This window comes from Humulus lupulus, chromosome 7 (assembly GCF_963169125.1).
Source record: "Humulus lupulus chromosome 7, drHumLupu1.1, whole genome shotgun sequence".
In the NCBI taxonomy this organism is placed as follows: domain Eukaryota; kingdom Viridiplantae; phylum Streptophyta; class Magnoliopsida; order Rosales; family Cannabaceae; genus Humulus; species Humulus lupulus.
Genome location: NC_084799.1, coordinates 21,797,865 through 21,811,832, shown reverse-complemented (window position 1 = coordinate 21,811,832; position 13,968 = coordinate 21,797,865). Strand labels below are relative to the sequence as shown.

At 31.0% G+C, this 13,968-nt stretch overlaps 1 protein-coding gene across 1 annotated transcript; it reads right to left on the bottom strand.

The window, feature by feature from the left end:
* Positions 1-2,645: 2,645 nt before the first annotated feature.
* LOC133790930 (probable linoleate 9S-lipoxygenase 5) lies at positions 2,646-8,255 on the bottom strand. The gene is made up of 9 exons (XM_062228777.1): positions 7,914-8,255; positions 5,694-5,980; positions 5,357-5,597; positions 4,921-5,259; positions 4,732-4,817; positions 4,494-4,601; positions 4,098-4,402; positions 3,753-4,016; positions 2,646-3,670 (listed from the first exon to the last, which is right to left on the bottom strand). Exons 1-9 carry the CDS (start codon positions 8,101-8,103, stop codon positions 2,917-2,919), a joined length of 2,574 nt encoding a protein of 857 aa, XP_062084761.1. The 5' UTR covers positions 8,104-8,255; the 3' UTR covers positions 2,646-2,916.
* Positions 8,256-13,968: the final 5,713 nt, after the last annotated feature.

The window sequence follows — 13,968 nt, the reverse complement described above, 5'->3', positions numbered from 1 at the left end:
ATCACGTACGCGGTAATATCCCATAATATGTGGAATTTAATAACAAATTACATCAGATCCCTTAAACATAGAGAATTTATAACAATAAATACGTTCACACACAGTCAATGAGCTTAGACGCTAGATTCATGTGCCCTCGAGACATTTTGCCTATTACGAGCTCGTTATCTTGGTTCGCCTATGCTCCCGACAAGTAATTATTGACGAAACCATCTTCTTCGAGCTTACACCTCTCGAGCTCGAACCAACTTGTCTGAGAGCAGGAAATGAATCAAGAAGTTTATACAAGTGTCGAACCATTGCTATCGTGAGTTGCGAGCCTAACTTATATCCTCGGAGCACCTCTGAGACTATGTAGTTTCCGAGCTCACCAATCCGAGGTTGCCACGTGTTGCCTTATCGAGATTGTCCCTGACTTGCGGGTCACATGACTAATGAGCTAATCTTGAGCCTACGCCTTACGAGCTTGAGTTTCAAGATCGAAAATTCTCATTCTCGAAATCTGGGTGTAATATATATAAACTAAAAAAATAAAAACAAACATATATATTTATATATACCCAGGGATGGGGTGGCGCAACAACAAGTTAGGCGGCTTGAGGGAGAGAGAGAGAGGGAGGACGGGGCGACTCCGGGGAGGTGGGTGGCTGGGGAGGCGTGGGCTGGTGAAAGAGAGAAGAAAATGGGGATTTTGAAAATTGAAGAAGAAAGGTCGGCTGGGTAAGGGATATCGTGGGGACTATTAGCAGTGACACGTGTCGCCACTAATAGTCGTCGCTGATGTTTTTTTAAAATAGGTGGCAACTATTAGCAGCGACATGTGTCGCATTTTTCAATTTATTAGGGGCGACATCGTCGCACTTAATATAAAAAATGTCGCTGCTAATAATATTGTAAATTAAAAAAAATCTGATGTGGTATCAGTGACGAACATGCGGTGTCGCCGCTAATATTGTCATTATTAGCGGCGACGATTTGTGGTCCCTGCTAATATTATTGCTGCTAAAAAATATTTTTCTTGTAGTGGGTCTTGGTTCATGATCTTGATGGTCTCACCTTCAATTGAAACAAACAAGGGATAAGCTTTTTATTGTTAGAGATATATATATTGCGTCAATGGAAAATAGCAAGACTCTTACAACTCTAAGCAAAATAATACAAAGACAAGATTGTTGATTAAATAAGATTACAACTTAATAACCAAAATACAAGTAAATGTAGAAATAAGAGGAATAATAGAATAATAAGAACTACAACTCTAAAACAAAAGATACAAATAAATATATAAAGAGAAAATAGAAGAAGAGAAGATAAAAGCAATAGTAGAAATAAGAAATAACGAGAACAATAAGCAAAACTCTCTCACTCCCACAATTAAAGTGAAGAGCATTGAGGATTACCAACTTGAACAAGATTTACAACCTTTGTCCAAAAATTTATTTCTCCTTCATCTCAAGCACTAATGGATTATCTCTATATTGGAAATAACTCTCTTGAATAATAAAACAGTTTGAGGTATTTCTAACCAAGTGCTCTAGTGGATAGAAATAGAGTTGTCTTACAAGTAAGCAATAGACTCATATTTATAGAGTTTTGAGACACCCCTTGAATTTCAAATTTCACCAACCGCATGGTTGTTACCAATGTTTAATTGGATATTTATGGAATTAAAAATGAGTTTTTGGAGTTACATAAGGTGTTATAAACGTTCAAGAAAGAAAAAAAGAAGTCGGAGTTGGTTGTCAGCGTCCCTGGCCGCGGCCATAGCTCCAATTTCATCAAAATTCAGCTTTTGCATTTCCAAACGGTTCTATCATCTTCCCACATGACTTTGTGACCTCCATACACATTATGAGGGTTAAAATCATGTCTCCATTAGCCATTTCACTTATGGCTTTGATGAATTCAAATCAAAATGTGTAACATAAAATTTACATATTATAGGGTGATATTTGGGAGTTACAAATTTGTAACTGTTTTTGCAACTCCAAAATATGTTACATTTGTGCACGCACATGTGTCCAATTTTGCAACTCTCAATTATATATTACAAGGTAGGACAAATTACATTTGTGTAATTAATCATATTTGCTTGATAAATCACATTTTATCACATTATTTAATCTAATATTATATTATATAAAATAATGTAACAATATTTATGTAAATTTCTCTTTTGTTAAAGCCCACCTTCTTTATCATAAATTACCATCTTGTCCTGAAATAATCTCGCCTAACTATATGCGAAAAATAGGTGCAAAATTATATTTTCAAAATGGAAAATTCAAATAATTAATTTTGTAAAATAGAAACACCAAAATTGTATTTTTTTTTTCACAAAAATAATAGCGGTTAGATTATTATTCATCATTGAGTTTTTTTTGAGATATAATCACACATATTGATTTCTAAAGCTTCCTTTTTTATTGTGTTCATGTTGATTGGAATCTAAATATTACTACTCATGCATTAGCAAATTGGGCTATGTCGATAAAGCTCACTGGTTTTTGGAACATTGAGGAAGTTCATCCCTGTGTGATGGACAAATTTCAATTATCGATGCAGTAACTGCTTTTGGATTGTGGAGGGTTCTAGGAAACAATAGAATGCTGAGGTGTAATTGAATGTTAAAAGAAAAAAATTAATAATACTTAAAGACTGGTATAATTATTATGATATTACAAAAGTAATTGTTTTTAATTTAAAAAATACAACATATTGAAAACAATATTTGAAATAAATTTTATTAAGAAAATATTACTTTCGAACTACACAATGCATTCCCTTATTTTATACTTACAAATCCACCCTTGGTAAAATTATTACAAACGATATACATAATAATAATAATAATAATAATAATAATAATAATAATAATAATAATAATGCTAAACACCAAAGAGATCATAAAGCCCTTTAGATTGAGACACTATTGGGAATTCCCTTGCCAGTAAGTCCCTCTTCACTAGTTGGATAGAGCAAAGAGTAAGGAACCTTAACTGGCCCAATTCTGTTCTTAAGTTTCTCATCGTTGTTCATACTCACAATTTTCTCTTCAATCTCAGCAAGTTTCTTCCCAAATCTGTCAAAGGCCTCCAATGGAGTTGTGTCTGAAGTCCACTCAGGAGTGTCTCTTTGACCAAGATAGACCTCATCAGAAGCATGCCTTGATAAAATCTCAATGAGAGCAACCCCAATAAGGGTAGGAAGCTGAGCAGTGATTGTCTTCAAGAAAGCCTTGTCAGGATTAGCTTGAAGCTCTTCATACTCAGGAGTACCCTTTTCTGGCATGAACCTTCGGCTTAGTGTAGGGCGGTTTGGAAGGTAACCTGCATAAGGGTACTGTCCAAAATTGACAGCTGCGTGTAGAGCAGAAGCAATCCATGTGATTATGGTGCACGAGTCAATCAGCTCTTGACGAGTCTGCATTTTAGGCCACCAAGGCTCATTTTTCTTGTCACCATGACCCTCTTCTCTAACCTCTTTCCACCATGATTGAAGCTCTGAGTCTTTTTGAATGGCTTCATCTGACTTATAGTAGAAAGAGCAGTAGTCTTCAACCCATGTTTTGATTGCATACCATATTTCAAGCCCATCAACACCATAAGGGTAGTCCTCTATCAGTAGCCGAAGACCATGGGGTGCACTTGAGTCCTTCACTGCCATTCCTCTGCATAAAGCCATGTTACAATATGTTAAACCATGATCAAATGCAAAGACATAAACCCTGATTAGATTTAAAATGATTGTACCTCTTCATGAGTTCTTCTGGTAGAGCTTGCTCAGGGAAAACCCAGTTCTTATAAACTACTGAAGACATCTCCATGGCATACTTGGCTGGAAAAACAGTGAACTCAAGAATGCCTCCAGCATTAATGAGAATCTGTCTAGCAAAGGCATTGATATTCATGGTGTCTCGGAAATGAGGCTGCAAGAGCTTGTGAATTGGGTGAAGACCACTTAGCTGCCTGTTGGTTGCTATTACAAATGGCTCGATCGCAGCATGAGTGTTCAACCTGTAATCAAAAAGATCATTAGAAGAAAAGAAAAAAAAAATTCCCATTTACAAATTAGTATGGACTAAAGTTATTTTATACCAATGACTAATGAGCTGATGAACCCCAGAGTCATTTACAGCAGCATAGGCTTTAGCTAGCTGCCAAATGTAATTCTCTACGCCTTTTTCTGCTGGAGTGAAAACTTTGCTAACAGCACCAAATTGATCACCATCTGGATGTGGCAAGCTTAATTCGATTGCCAGTGGCTTTAAAATGCCATCCTTTTTCAAGAAAAGCAGTGTCCTGGTTGCATAGATCTTTGAGGTAGTTGCGTTTATCCTCCTCAGGTATGGGATCAACGTATCATGGTGGTCTAATATAAACAACTTGTTCTTCTCAAGGGCCTATCAAACCAATATAATTAATTTGTTATTGAAAACTTCTTTGGAAACGACAAACACGTGTGTGAAAATTTGAGCTGTGGAAATTAGTTACCTCATTCACAGTGAGCCCATCTAAGTTATTCTTGATGTGTTCTTCAGTTATGGTACTTGTTTGATCACCATAAGTGTTTCGGTCTAGCTTGCTTGCTGGTGGGAATTCCTGTAATTAAAAGTAGAATTTATTAAAGGTGAAAATGAAACCAAAATCCTGCATTTAGGCAATTACAAAGGTTAAGATGATTCTAATATTTCAAGTAATTTCACAACTAGTCTTGAGAAGTTTAAATTACTTGGAGAAGACTAATGGAAACAGGGTTAACTCCAGCCAACATTTCTCTTGCAAATTCTTCATCAGTCCTCCAAGCAGACCTACTCTCTGGTCCACATTAAAAGAAAAGAAAATAGCATATAAGAGAACAAGTATAAAATCTCAGAACATAAAGCTTAGACTCCTATAAACTCCATCACTGCCACTATACCTTTAAGAACTTGAGGAAGAGGGTATTCGAGGAGTCTTTCGCCGTCTGTTCTAAAAATTTCCTTGAGCATCTCTGCGGGGATGTTGTCTCTAATGTCTTCAACCAACCCTTTAGGCAGCTCAATTCCTCCATCATACATATTCAACACATCTTCGAAGCTATCAAACTCAGTAGGAGTGCTGTCAAATTTGGATTCTAACTCAGGTTTAAGGACTTGTGCTACAGATTTTAGAGCATAAGCAAGGAAGTCAGACATCTTTAGATGCCCAAATCGCTCATCTCGCGGAACATAAATGTTCAAACTCATAAGAATCGGCAACCTGCTCTCAGTTTTAGGATCTGTCACATAGTATTTTTTATCAGAAAACTAAACTTTGGAACGAAAATGAAAGTAAAAATAAGAGTATATCTAAGCATGAGTAAATAAAAATGTAACCTGTCTTGGTTGGTGGTCTGCCAGTTCTTCCTCTACGAGGATAAGGGTATTCACTAGACCCTCCAAGAACAGGACGAGCATAGTCAGGACCCTTATCAGGATTGGCCAAATCATTGTAGTAAGCATAGTCATAAACTCTATCCCACTCTTGGAGCTGTCCTTGTCCATTTCCTCTCAAGCTAACTAGCTCTTCTTCTCTGTACTTGAGCAGTGGAACTGGTGTTTCACTTGGAAGATATGTCTACACCAACAACAACATATATATATTACGTAACATAACAGAAGAACATATCATATCATATTATCTAATGCTGAAAAGTTAAGATGGTTTAGTTACCTTGTTGGTGAAGAAAATGCGGTCTTTTTGGTAACGTTTAGCAGGGTACACCCATGAGTTGCAAACAAAATGGACCCGGGATTGATCAGGATAATCAAGAGTGAGAGTCTTGAGGAAGAATTCACTGTGGTGATTATTTCTTATCAAAAAAGCCCCTGGAACTCCTATATCATCTTCCAAGTCAAAGGTGACCTTAAATGCAGACTCTCCTGCTGTCAATGGGGTAATTGTTGTTATCCAGTCCTCCAAGTATGCTGGTTTTCCCAGCTTTCCTTGCAACCCATTTTCTACACATACCAAAAATAAATAAATAAAAGTAAAAAATAAGCAAATAAATCTTTTGTAAATGTAAATTTGAAGTTGGTATATGTATTATTACATTTTGTGCCAAAACATGCATTGAGAAGTGAGACCATTTTTATTTAGTTTAATCAATCTTTTTGGGAAAATGCTAAATGCATTCTATTTTACCCTCTTTTGCACTGTGTTCATTCAATGAATAATATGTGTATTTTATTACAGATTTATAATATTTTTAAAATATAAAATAATTGAATAATATCAAATAAGAATGCGAAAGAGTACAATAAAGAGTTTCCTCAACGCTTCTCATTCTCTTGAATGTTTCATTATTGGCCAAGGGAAAGAAAAAGAAAAGAAAGTTCTTTGATCAGATCTTGGTCAAGTATTAGAAAAGGGGTTTATATTATTTTAGGGTCCACTTATTGACAGAACTACTGTGTAAAAGGTTTTAAAAAATTATTGAAAATTATAAACAAAACTTGACTTTTATGTATCAACTTTCAAGGAGGAGGACAGGATATTTCATAACCCAGGAAAATACAATTAATAATAATGAATTAGAAAGTTGTTCATTGAATATGATAGTGAATACGCAAACAAGGAATAATAAATTAGAAACTTGGTCATTGAACCTGATAGTGAATGGCAATAACCAAATCCCTTAAAATCTAAATATTATGCCTACAGTAGCAAGTTAGCAAATTATTTATTTTCATTCCAACTTCCAAGTTGTCATTATTTGAATTTTGTTTGTTCGTATTTTTTTTTCTTTTTGTTTTATAAATTCCACTACTTGGAAAAGAGGTAACCAAATCATAGAAAATGTATCAATAGTCAACAGTGAATACTAACATGATTTTCCATTTCTTATGTTAAAAGAAAGACACAGTCTTATCTTTAAAATAAAAGAAAAAAAAAAGGAAATAAGGAAAAAAACAAAAAGAAGAAAGACACACATAGTTTTAAATAAGAAATCATTATATTATTTTCTCTCAACTGCTTTGTAATTAATAAATTATGTTTGTTAGGCCATCGAAATATATCCTATTCAAAATAATACGTGTATAAAATTAAGATACAGATCATAAAAGATAAAACAAAATTTTACACAAGCATAAAAGCAAATGTTAATGTTATAAATTGTGATTATTTTAATAATTTTTTATGTACTTGTTCTTATTTATGCGTTTAAGATAATCAAACTTGAACTTTTTTATTTTAAGTCTACGTTTTATGTTTTTTTTTTCGTTATATTTTCTTGTACTAATCCTATCCTAGTCTCCTTTTCTCTTGCCATTTTATTTAAGCAAATCATCAACTATTAACCAGAAGGGAATTTGAAAAAAAAAATCCTTGGTGAACAATTATGAATTTATGATATTTGATTTTTGCATTTAAGTAAATAAAAATAAATTAAAAAAAAACTAGATTTATTATTCTCACACATATACGTGTTTGATTTGATTTTACAATAGCTTATTCTTTTTTTTCAAATATATAAAACATTTTTTACTTTATTTATGTAGGGCACTACTTTGTTTGCTTGTTTTAAGAACGTAAATTAATTATAATTATAGTTTTTTTTAAGAAGACATTTATTGTAGTATACCAGGGCTCGTACAAGTGTTTGGATTATAAAAATAACATTAAGGTAAAAAAGTGTATCTATTCTTCATAAACTGAGTGATAGTAATGGAAAAATAGGAGTAGTGCCTAAAAAATAAATTCTAAAACACTGATAGGAGAGGAGTTAATTAAGAAAAAAAAACCACCCAACACAAAACAATAACAAACAACCCTAATACTAATAACGGGCTTATTCTAATAAACGACATAGAAAAAGAGGGTTCCCATAAAAGCAAACGACAAAAATAACTCTGGAGCAGAGAAGAGAAGAGAAGAGAAAAGGAATCAAACCAGGGTCGCCATGAACAGAGCTAATGAGCTGCAGAGAGACTCGTTTGCCTACTAACTCATGAAAACGATCAAGAATGGAGGCGTTGAAGTCATTGAAATCCAACACATTTTTCTTCATCAAAACCACACTTCCTCTGATCTTCCCCTCACCATTGTCACCGGAGATTGCCTTAATGATATCGTGCAACATCTTCCTTCTTCTTCTTCTTCTTTTTTGGGTTTGATTTCCGAACAACTAAGCAAGGAATTCGATTTTTTTTTTTATTTCAAAGTTTGTGTAAGAAAGTTTCTGGAAAATAGAGTAGGAAAATGGAAAAAAAAAGGGTAGTGGAAGAGAAGTACATGGATGGACCTGTGCTATTTATAGACCCAAAAAAAAAAAAAAGGCAAAATCGTTGACTGACTGACTCTAATAAATCAGCTTCGTCGTGCTCTATACATTATAGATATATACGAGACTATACTTTTTTTATCGACAAATACATATGATTTCTAAATCAAAGAAAGACCAATACAATTTTGATTATGATTATGATTATTATTATTATTATATTTCAACTTGAGGATTAGTTTAGTTACTTTTATGTCCGTACGTAACCAATATTTTTTTTACCATCCACTTTATTATTTTCTTGAGAAAATAGAAATAATTAATAATTACTTTTATTTTTTATGAAATTGAGGCCAAATTACAGTAAAGAGTAAATGAGGAATAATGTATAGGCTGTTGTGCCGTCACTCAATTTATTGTGATATTATCATGTGTTCCCATTTCATTGTTTCTTTTCTTTATTTTCTTCTTGTTTTGCTTCAATATATTCTTGCTTTTACTTGAGCAAAAAGAATATACACAAATAAAGTGCCACGTAATTGGGGCTCGCATTGACTTGTTGGTAATAAGAATAAGTGGTATTTTCATTTTTGATGAAAACATAGCTTTACTCCTTTATCAATAATTAATTTCGAGATCGACCTACCATTCTTAGAAGAAACGTGTTCTTATCTCAATATTGTGGATGTAGTTTCTTACTGTTTACGGTAATTTCTACTTAAATTACTCCAATGTACAATATGGAATTAATAAGGGACCACACATTATTGAATTATAATATGGGGTGATGTACATCCACGCGGGGATTGTATATAGTATTACATCATTTTCAGTGCATAATTTAAAAAAAATTAAATTTGGTACAAAATATCAACAATTAACAATTAGTATATTTTGCACAATAACATTTTAAGATGCAAATTGATATAAAAAATAATTATCTTTAAAATAGTTAATAAATTAAATATTTTTTTTAAATATTGTCAAATATTATAATTAAAATAATGTGCATTAAAGTCTCTCTTTAATGTTTAAATGACACTATTGCAGAAGAAGAAAAGTATATTTATTGTAGTGCTAAATTTAGTTGAATTATACCAAATTTGACATAATTTTGAGCCCACCATTAGGAGAATATTTTTTTAAAAAATACTAAAATATAGCTAGCAATGCATGTGATACAACATTGGAGATATTCATAATACACGATAATATTTATATAATTTATTCACAAATAATGTAAAAAATGTATTTAATATGTAATTATATCATTTATGTATAATTTTATATGTATATATAACTACTTTGTAAAAAAAATGTATACATAACTACATTATTTTATATAAAATCACATGTGCATGGCCCATATTACATCTTGCTGTAAAATTATTTAAATGGGATCAGTTCTTAATAAAGAGTACTACATCCAAAGATAGTGATATATATATATATATATACTCTAAATTTAATCTCTGTTCCGAAATGAAATGGATCATGTTGTTAATTATTATCAGAAGCCAAAATATATGAAATCTTCACTTAAGTACATAAAATTAAATTCAAAGTATACAAAGTGATTTATCCTAATATGGGACAAAATCCAAAAAATTATATACATATATATATATATATATAATTGTATCCACGTCTAGATGTATATCTAATCATGGGTAGTATTAATATTTATAGGTAGATAAGGTGAGCTAGTTTTGAAGCCATCATTGACTGGAAAATATTAATTATTTAGTACATATTCAATTGGTGGTGTGACAAAATATTTTATGTGATAGTATAATTAACCTAAAACATTGAACATTGTAATTCATTTGATTGAATTAATCAGCGTCATATATGATGGCCAAATTAGTTTTCTGTACAAGAATTGGTCCATTTTTTAGAATGTGTAGTAATGTAATTCCATCCTATATATTATTTGTAAAGTGCCCATAGATTTTTAATTTATATATTTTTTTTAAAAATTCAAAATATTAGAGTTTAATCAACACGTACTTTGTTTAATTTGACTATATATATCTCCATTATTAGACGCCATGGAAGCCAACCCGGATGATTAAAATCGTTGACGAATCTAATCATCATAAGCTTTTATAATAGGTAAAATAAATAAACAAAATCACATAATCGACTCGTTGATTGATTGTTCATTTAAAAAATAACACTTTTGGCTCAAAGTCTTATTGCCATTTTTTTAATAAACAAAAACATATTTTTTTGGACAATGTCAATATTGTCATCCACCACAATAAAATCTTATATTGTAAATTGATATACAAAAACTATCATTAATATTTATTGAAAATATCAATTATTGTTATTGTTTAATATTTTTAGTCTTTATTTATTGGAATATGGTGTCTCACATGTGATAAGTATAGTATAAGAATATTGAGTTAATAATAAAAACATGAGTAACTCTACTAATCACCAATTTATTTTGAGATTGAGCCACGTGATTCTTGTCATGTTATCATGAGTCAATTCTAGGTATCTAATAAAAAAAATAAGCGAGTAATCAGGTGAGCGAAAAATCGTCACCATCTTGAGAGTATATTAAAATATGGTGTTACACATGAAATAAGTGTAAGAATATTTAGTCAATAATAAAAACATCAATAACTTAACTAATCATTAATTGGTTTTTAGATGGAGTAACTAATGATTCTTGTCACCAATAAATAAAAAAAAATTATTTATTACTAAATCAAATGTAACATAATTTTTAATACAATCCTAAAACATCTTTTCTTTTTCTTTTGTTAAATAATAATATAACAATTCAATTTTTATTTATCATCCGTTAAAAATGCTACCATGTAGTACTAGTAAAAGCTTTTCAATATTCCCTGTGTTTCTCAGCTATATATATTCATGGGGTAGGTTTTTTTCTTTTTCTTTTTCTTTTTTCTTTCTGAAACTGGGACTGGGTTGGTTCCTTTAGCTGGGACAATATATTTCACTTTTCAATAGGTTCTTCTATTTATTATTGGTACTTTAAACTATTCTTTCACTTTTGCACCTTTAATTCTAACAAGAGGCAGCTTACTGCTTAGCTTAACAAAAGCATTAATGTTATCTTCTTCTTTTTTTTAAAAAAAATATTCTTTCGGATAAAAAGAATATATATAGTAAGGCCCCGTACTTTTATTAATTATTAATTAAGATAACAAAAATATGACAATTATTTCAATATATTATGTAATACTTTTGTCGTTATTTTGGTAACACTTACAAAAATAATTTTTTATTTAATTAATTAAAAATTTAACAATTAAACATAATATGTGTTTGGTAACTCTATTTTTATTTATTATTTTTTAAAATTTTAATTAAAATTTTGAAAATAGAATTTTTTCACTTTCAAATTTTTTTTAAACAGTTTTCAATTTCTCCTTTCTTTTTTTTCTTCTCTTCTTCAAATCAATACATATTGTTACACAAAAAATAAAAATAAAAGTTATCAAACGTATTTATTATTTTTTGTTTTTAAAAACAAAAAACAAAATAGTTATCAAACATATTTTTATTTTTTTAAAATAAAGAAACAAAAATAAAATAATATTTCTGTTTTTTTGTTTAAAAAATTCAAAAACAAAAATTTTACCGTGGTCCTTTTATTTTCCTCATGGTTATCAAGGAAATAAAAAAAAAAGAATAATAGTCAAATCATATACCAATTTGTTTATGGCCTTAACTGGCATGGCAGTACACCTTGTGTGTAGGGGTGGCAATTTGGGTCACGACACGACACGACACAATTAAGGTAAACACGAACACGACACGTTTGATAATCGTGTCGTGTTCGTGTTTGAGTTTTTGACACGTTTAATAATCGTGTCGTGTTCGTGTTTACCTTAATCGCATCGTGTCATAATCATGTTGACTCATTTAATAATCGTGTCGTGTCATAATCGTGTCAGACACGATAACACGAATATTTTACATAGGTTTTATTATTTTTTTCGTATAATTATGATTAATCGTGTCATAATCGTGTTATCATGTTCGTGTCATGTTGACCCGTTTAATAATCGTGTTGTGTTCGTGTTCATATCTTTGACACGTTTAATAATCGTGTCGTGTTCGTGTTCACCTTAATCGTGTCGTGTCATAATCGTGTCGACACGAATCTGACACGTTTACACGAATTGCCACCCATCTTTTGCCTTGATGAAATTACTCTCGCTAAAAAAAATAAGTACTACAGATATAATTCATCCTATTCATATTTAGAGTATATATTGAAGTTATTTAGTAGGACATTCTATAAAATTTCAAAAAATTCTAAATAATTTATAGTGTCAAACACATAATTTGAATAGTCTTTATAAAAAAAAAATATGCATACGTATAACAGATTGTTTATACGTATAACAGATTGTTTGAATAATGTTTTTGGCACTGTAAATTTATTTAAAATTTTACAAATTATCCAAAATAATTACAATATATATCGTCACAAAAAAATTATAATTACAATATATATTATCCTAAAATTATCGACACTGTAAATTATAAAAATAAGAAAGAATATTAAAAACTTACACCATAAAATTCCCCTATAACATATCTTTAACGTTTAAATTTGTGTAAAAAATCAACAATTTTTACCGTTAAGAGAAAACGATTACAAATATCTAGATCTCGCCATGATAGAGAATCAGAAGCGGCTCGTTTTACAAATGCTATTCCTATTTAGTTATAAATAAAGCAAAAGATAATTTGGTAATTGAAGACACTTAGATATTTTAGTAAAAGATTTTTATGTTATATAATATATATTTGAAGGAAAAATTTTAGGTAACGATTGTTTTTAATCATTAATATTTATAAGTATTTTTAATATGTTTGTTATATGGATAAGTTGTAATTCTATTTTTTTATATTTAAAATTATTACAAATCTCTAGATCTCACCATGATAGAGAATAAAAAACAGCCCTTTTTAAATGCTATTCCTATTTATTTATAAATAAAGCAAAAGAACATTTGGTAATTGAAGATACTTAGATATTTTAGTAATAAATTTTTTTATGTGTTACACCCAGATTTCGAGACCTGAGATTATGACATCGAAAGCTGGACTCATCAAGTGTGAGCTCAAATATATAAAACACATGTTCATGGTCCAGATGTCAAAACCTCGGAGCAAGACGGCAACCTCGAAGACATGTAGCCTCGGGATTCTTTCTGAGCTCGAAAGAGCATAGCATCGGGATACATTTGTTATCGAGTGCCTTCGGATCGAGTAGCCCGAGCTTAAAGGGTGCAAGCTCGAAATGTGACAGCCTTGACAGAATTTATCTGCTCCGAGCTGATCTTGGAGTAAGACGGTCAGTTTGTAACTTGTCTGAAAACCTTGACTGATGCGATGTTGATTGCTGATCTCGGAGATTTGATGAATCATCTGATGTAACACGCTTTGTACATTTAAAGATATTTATTGTTGTAACGTCCTGACATTAAAGGGATATTAACAAGTTTGTTATCCGTTTTCCTGGTCTTCAGGGGACGTTTCCTTGTATATAGGAGTTACAACATTTAATATCATTATTTCAATTAATAAGGAGTATCTTCCCGAAATACGTGAGAATGAACCCTGAAAACTCTCTATAAATAGAGAGGTCATGAACACTTATAAGGGGACGGATCTTTTGCTATCTAGAGAGAAAACTCCAAGTTCTAATAAAATAGACTCGTGGACTAA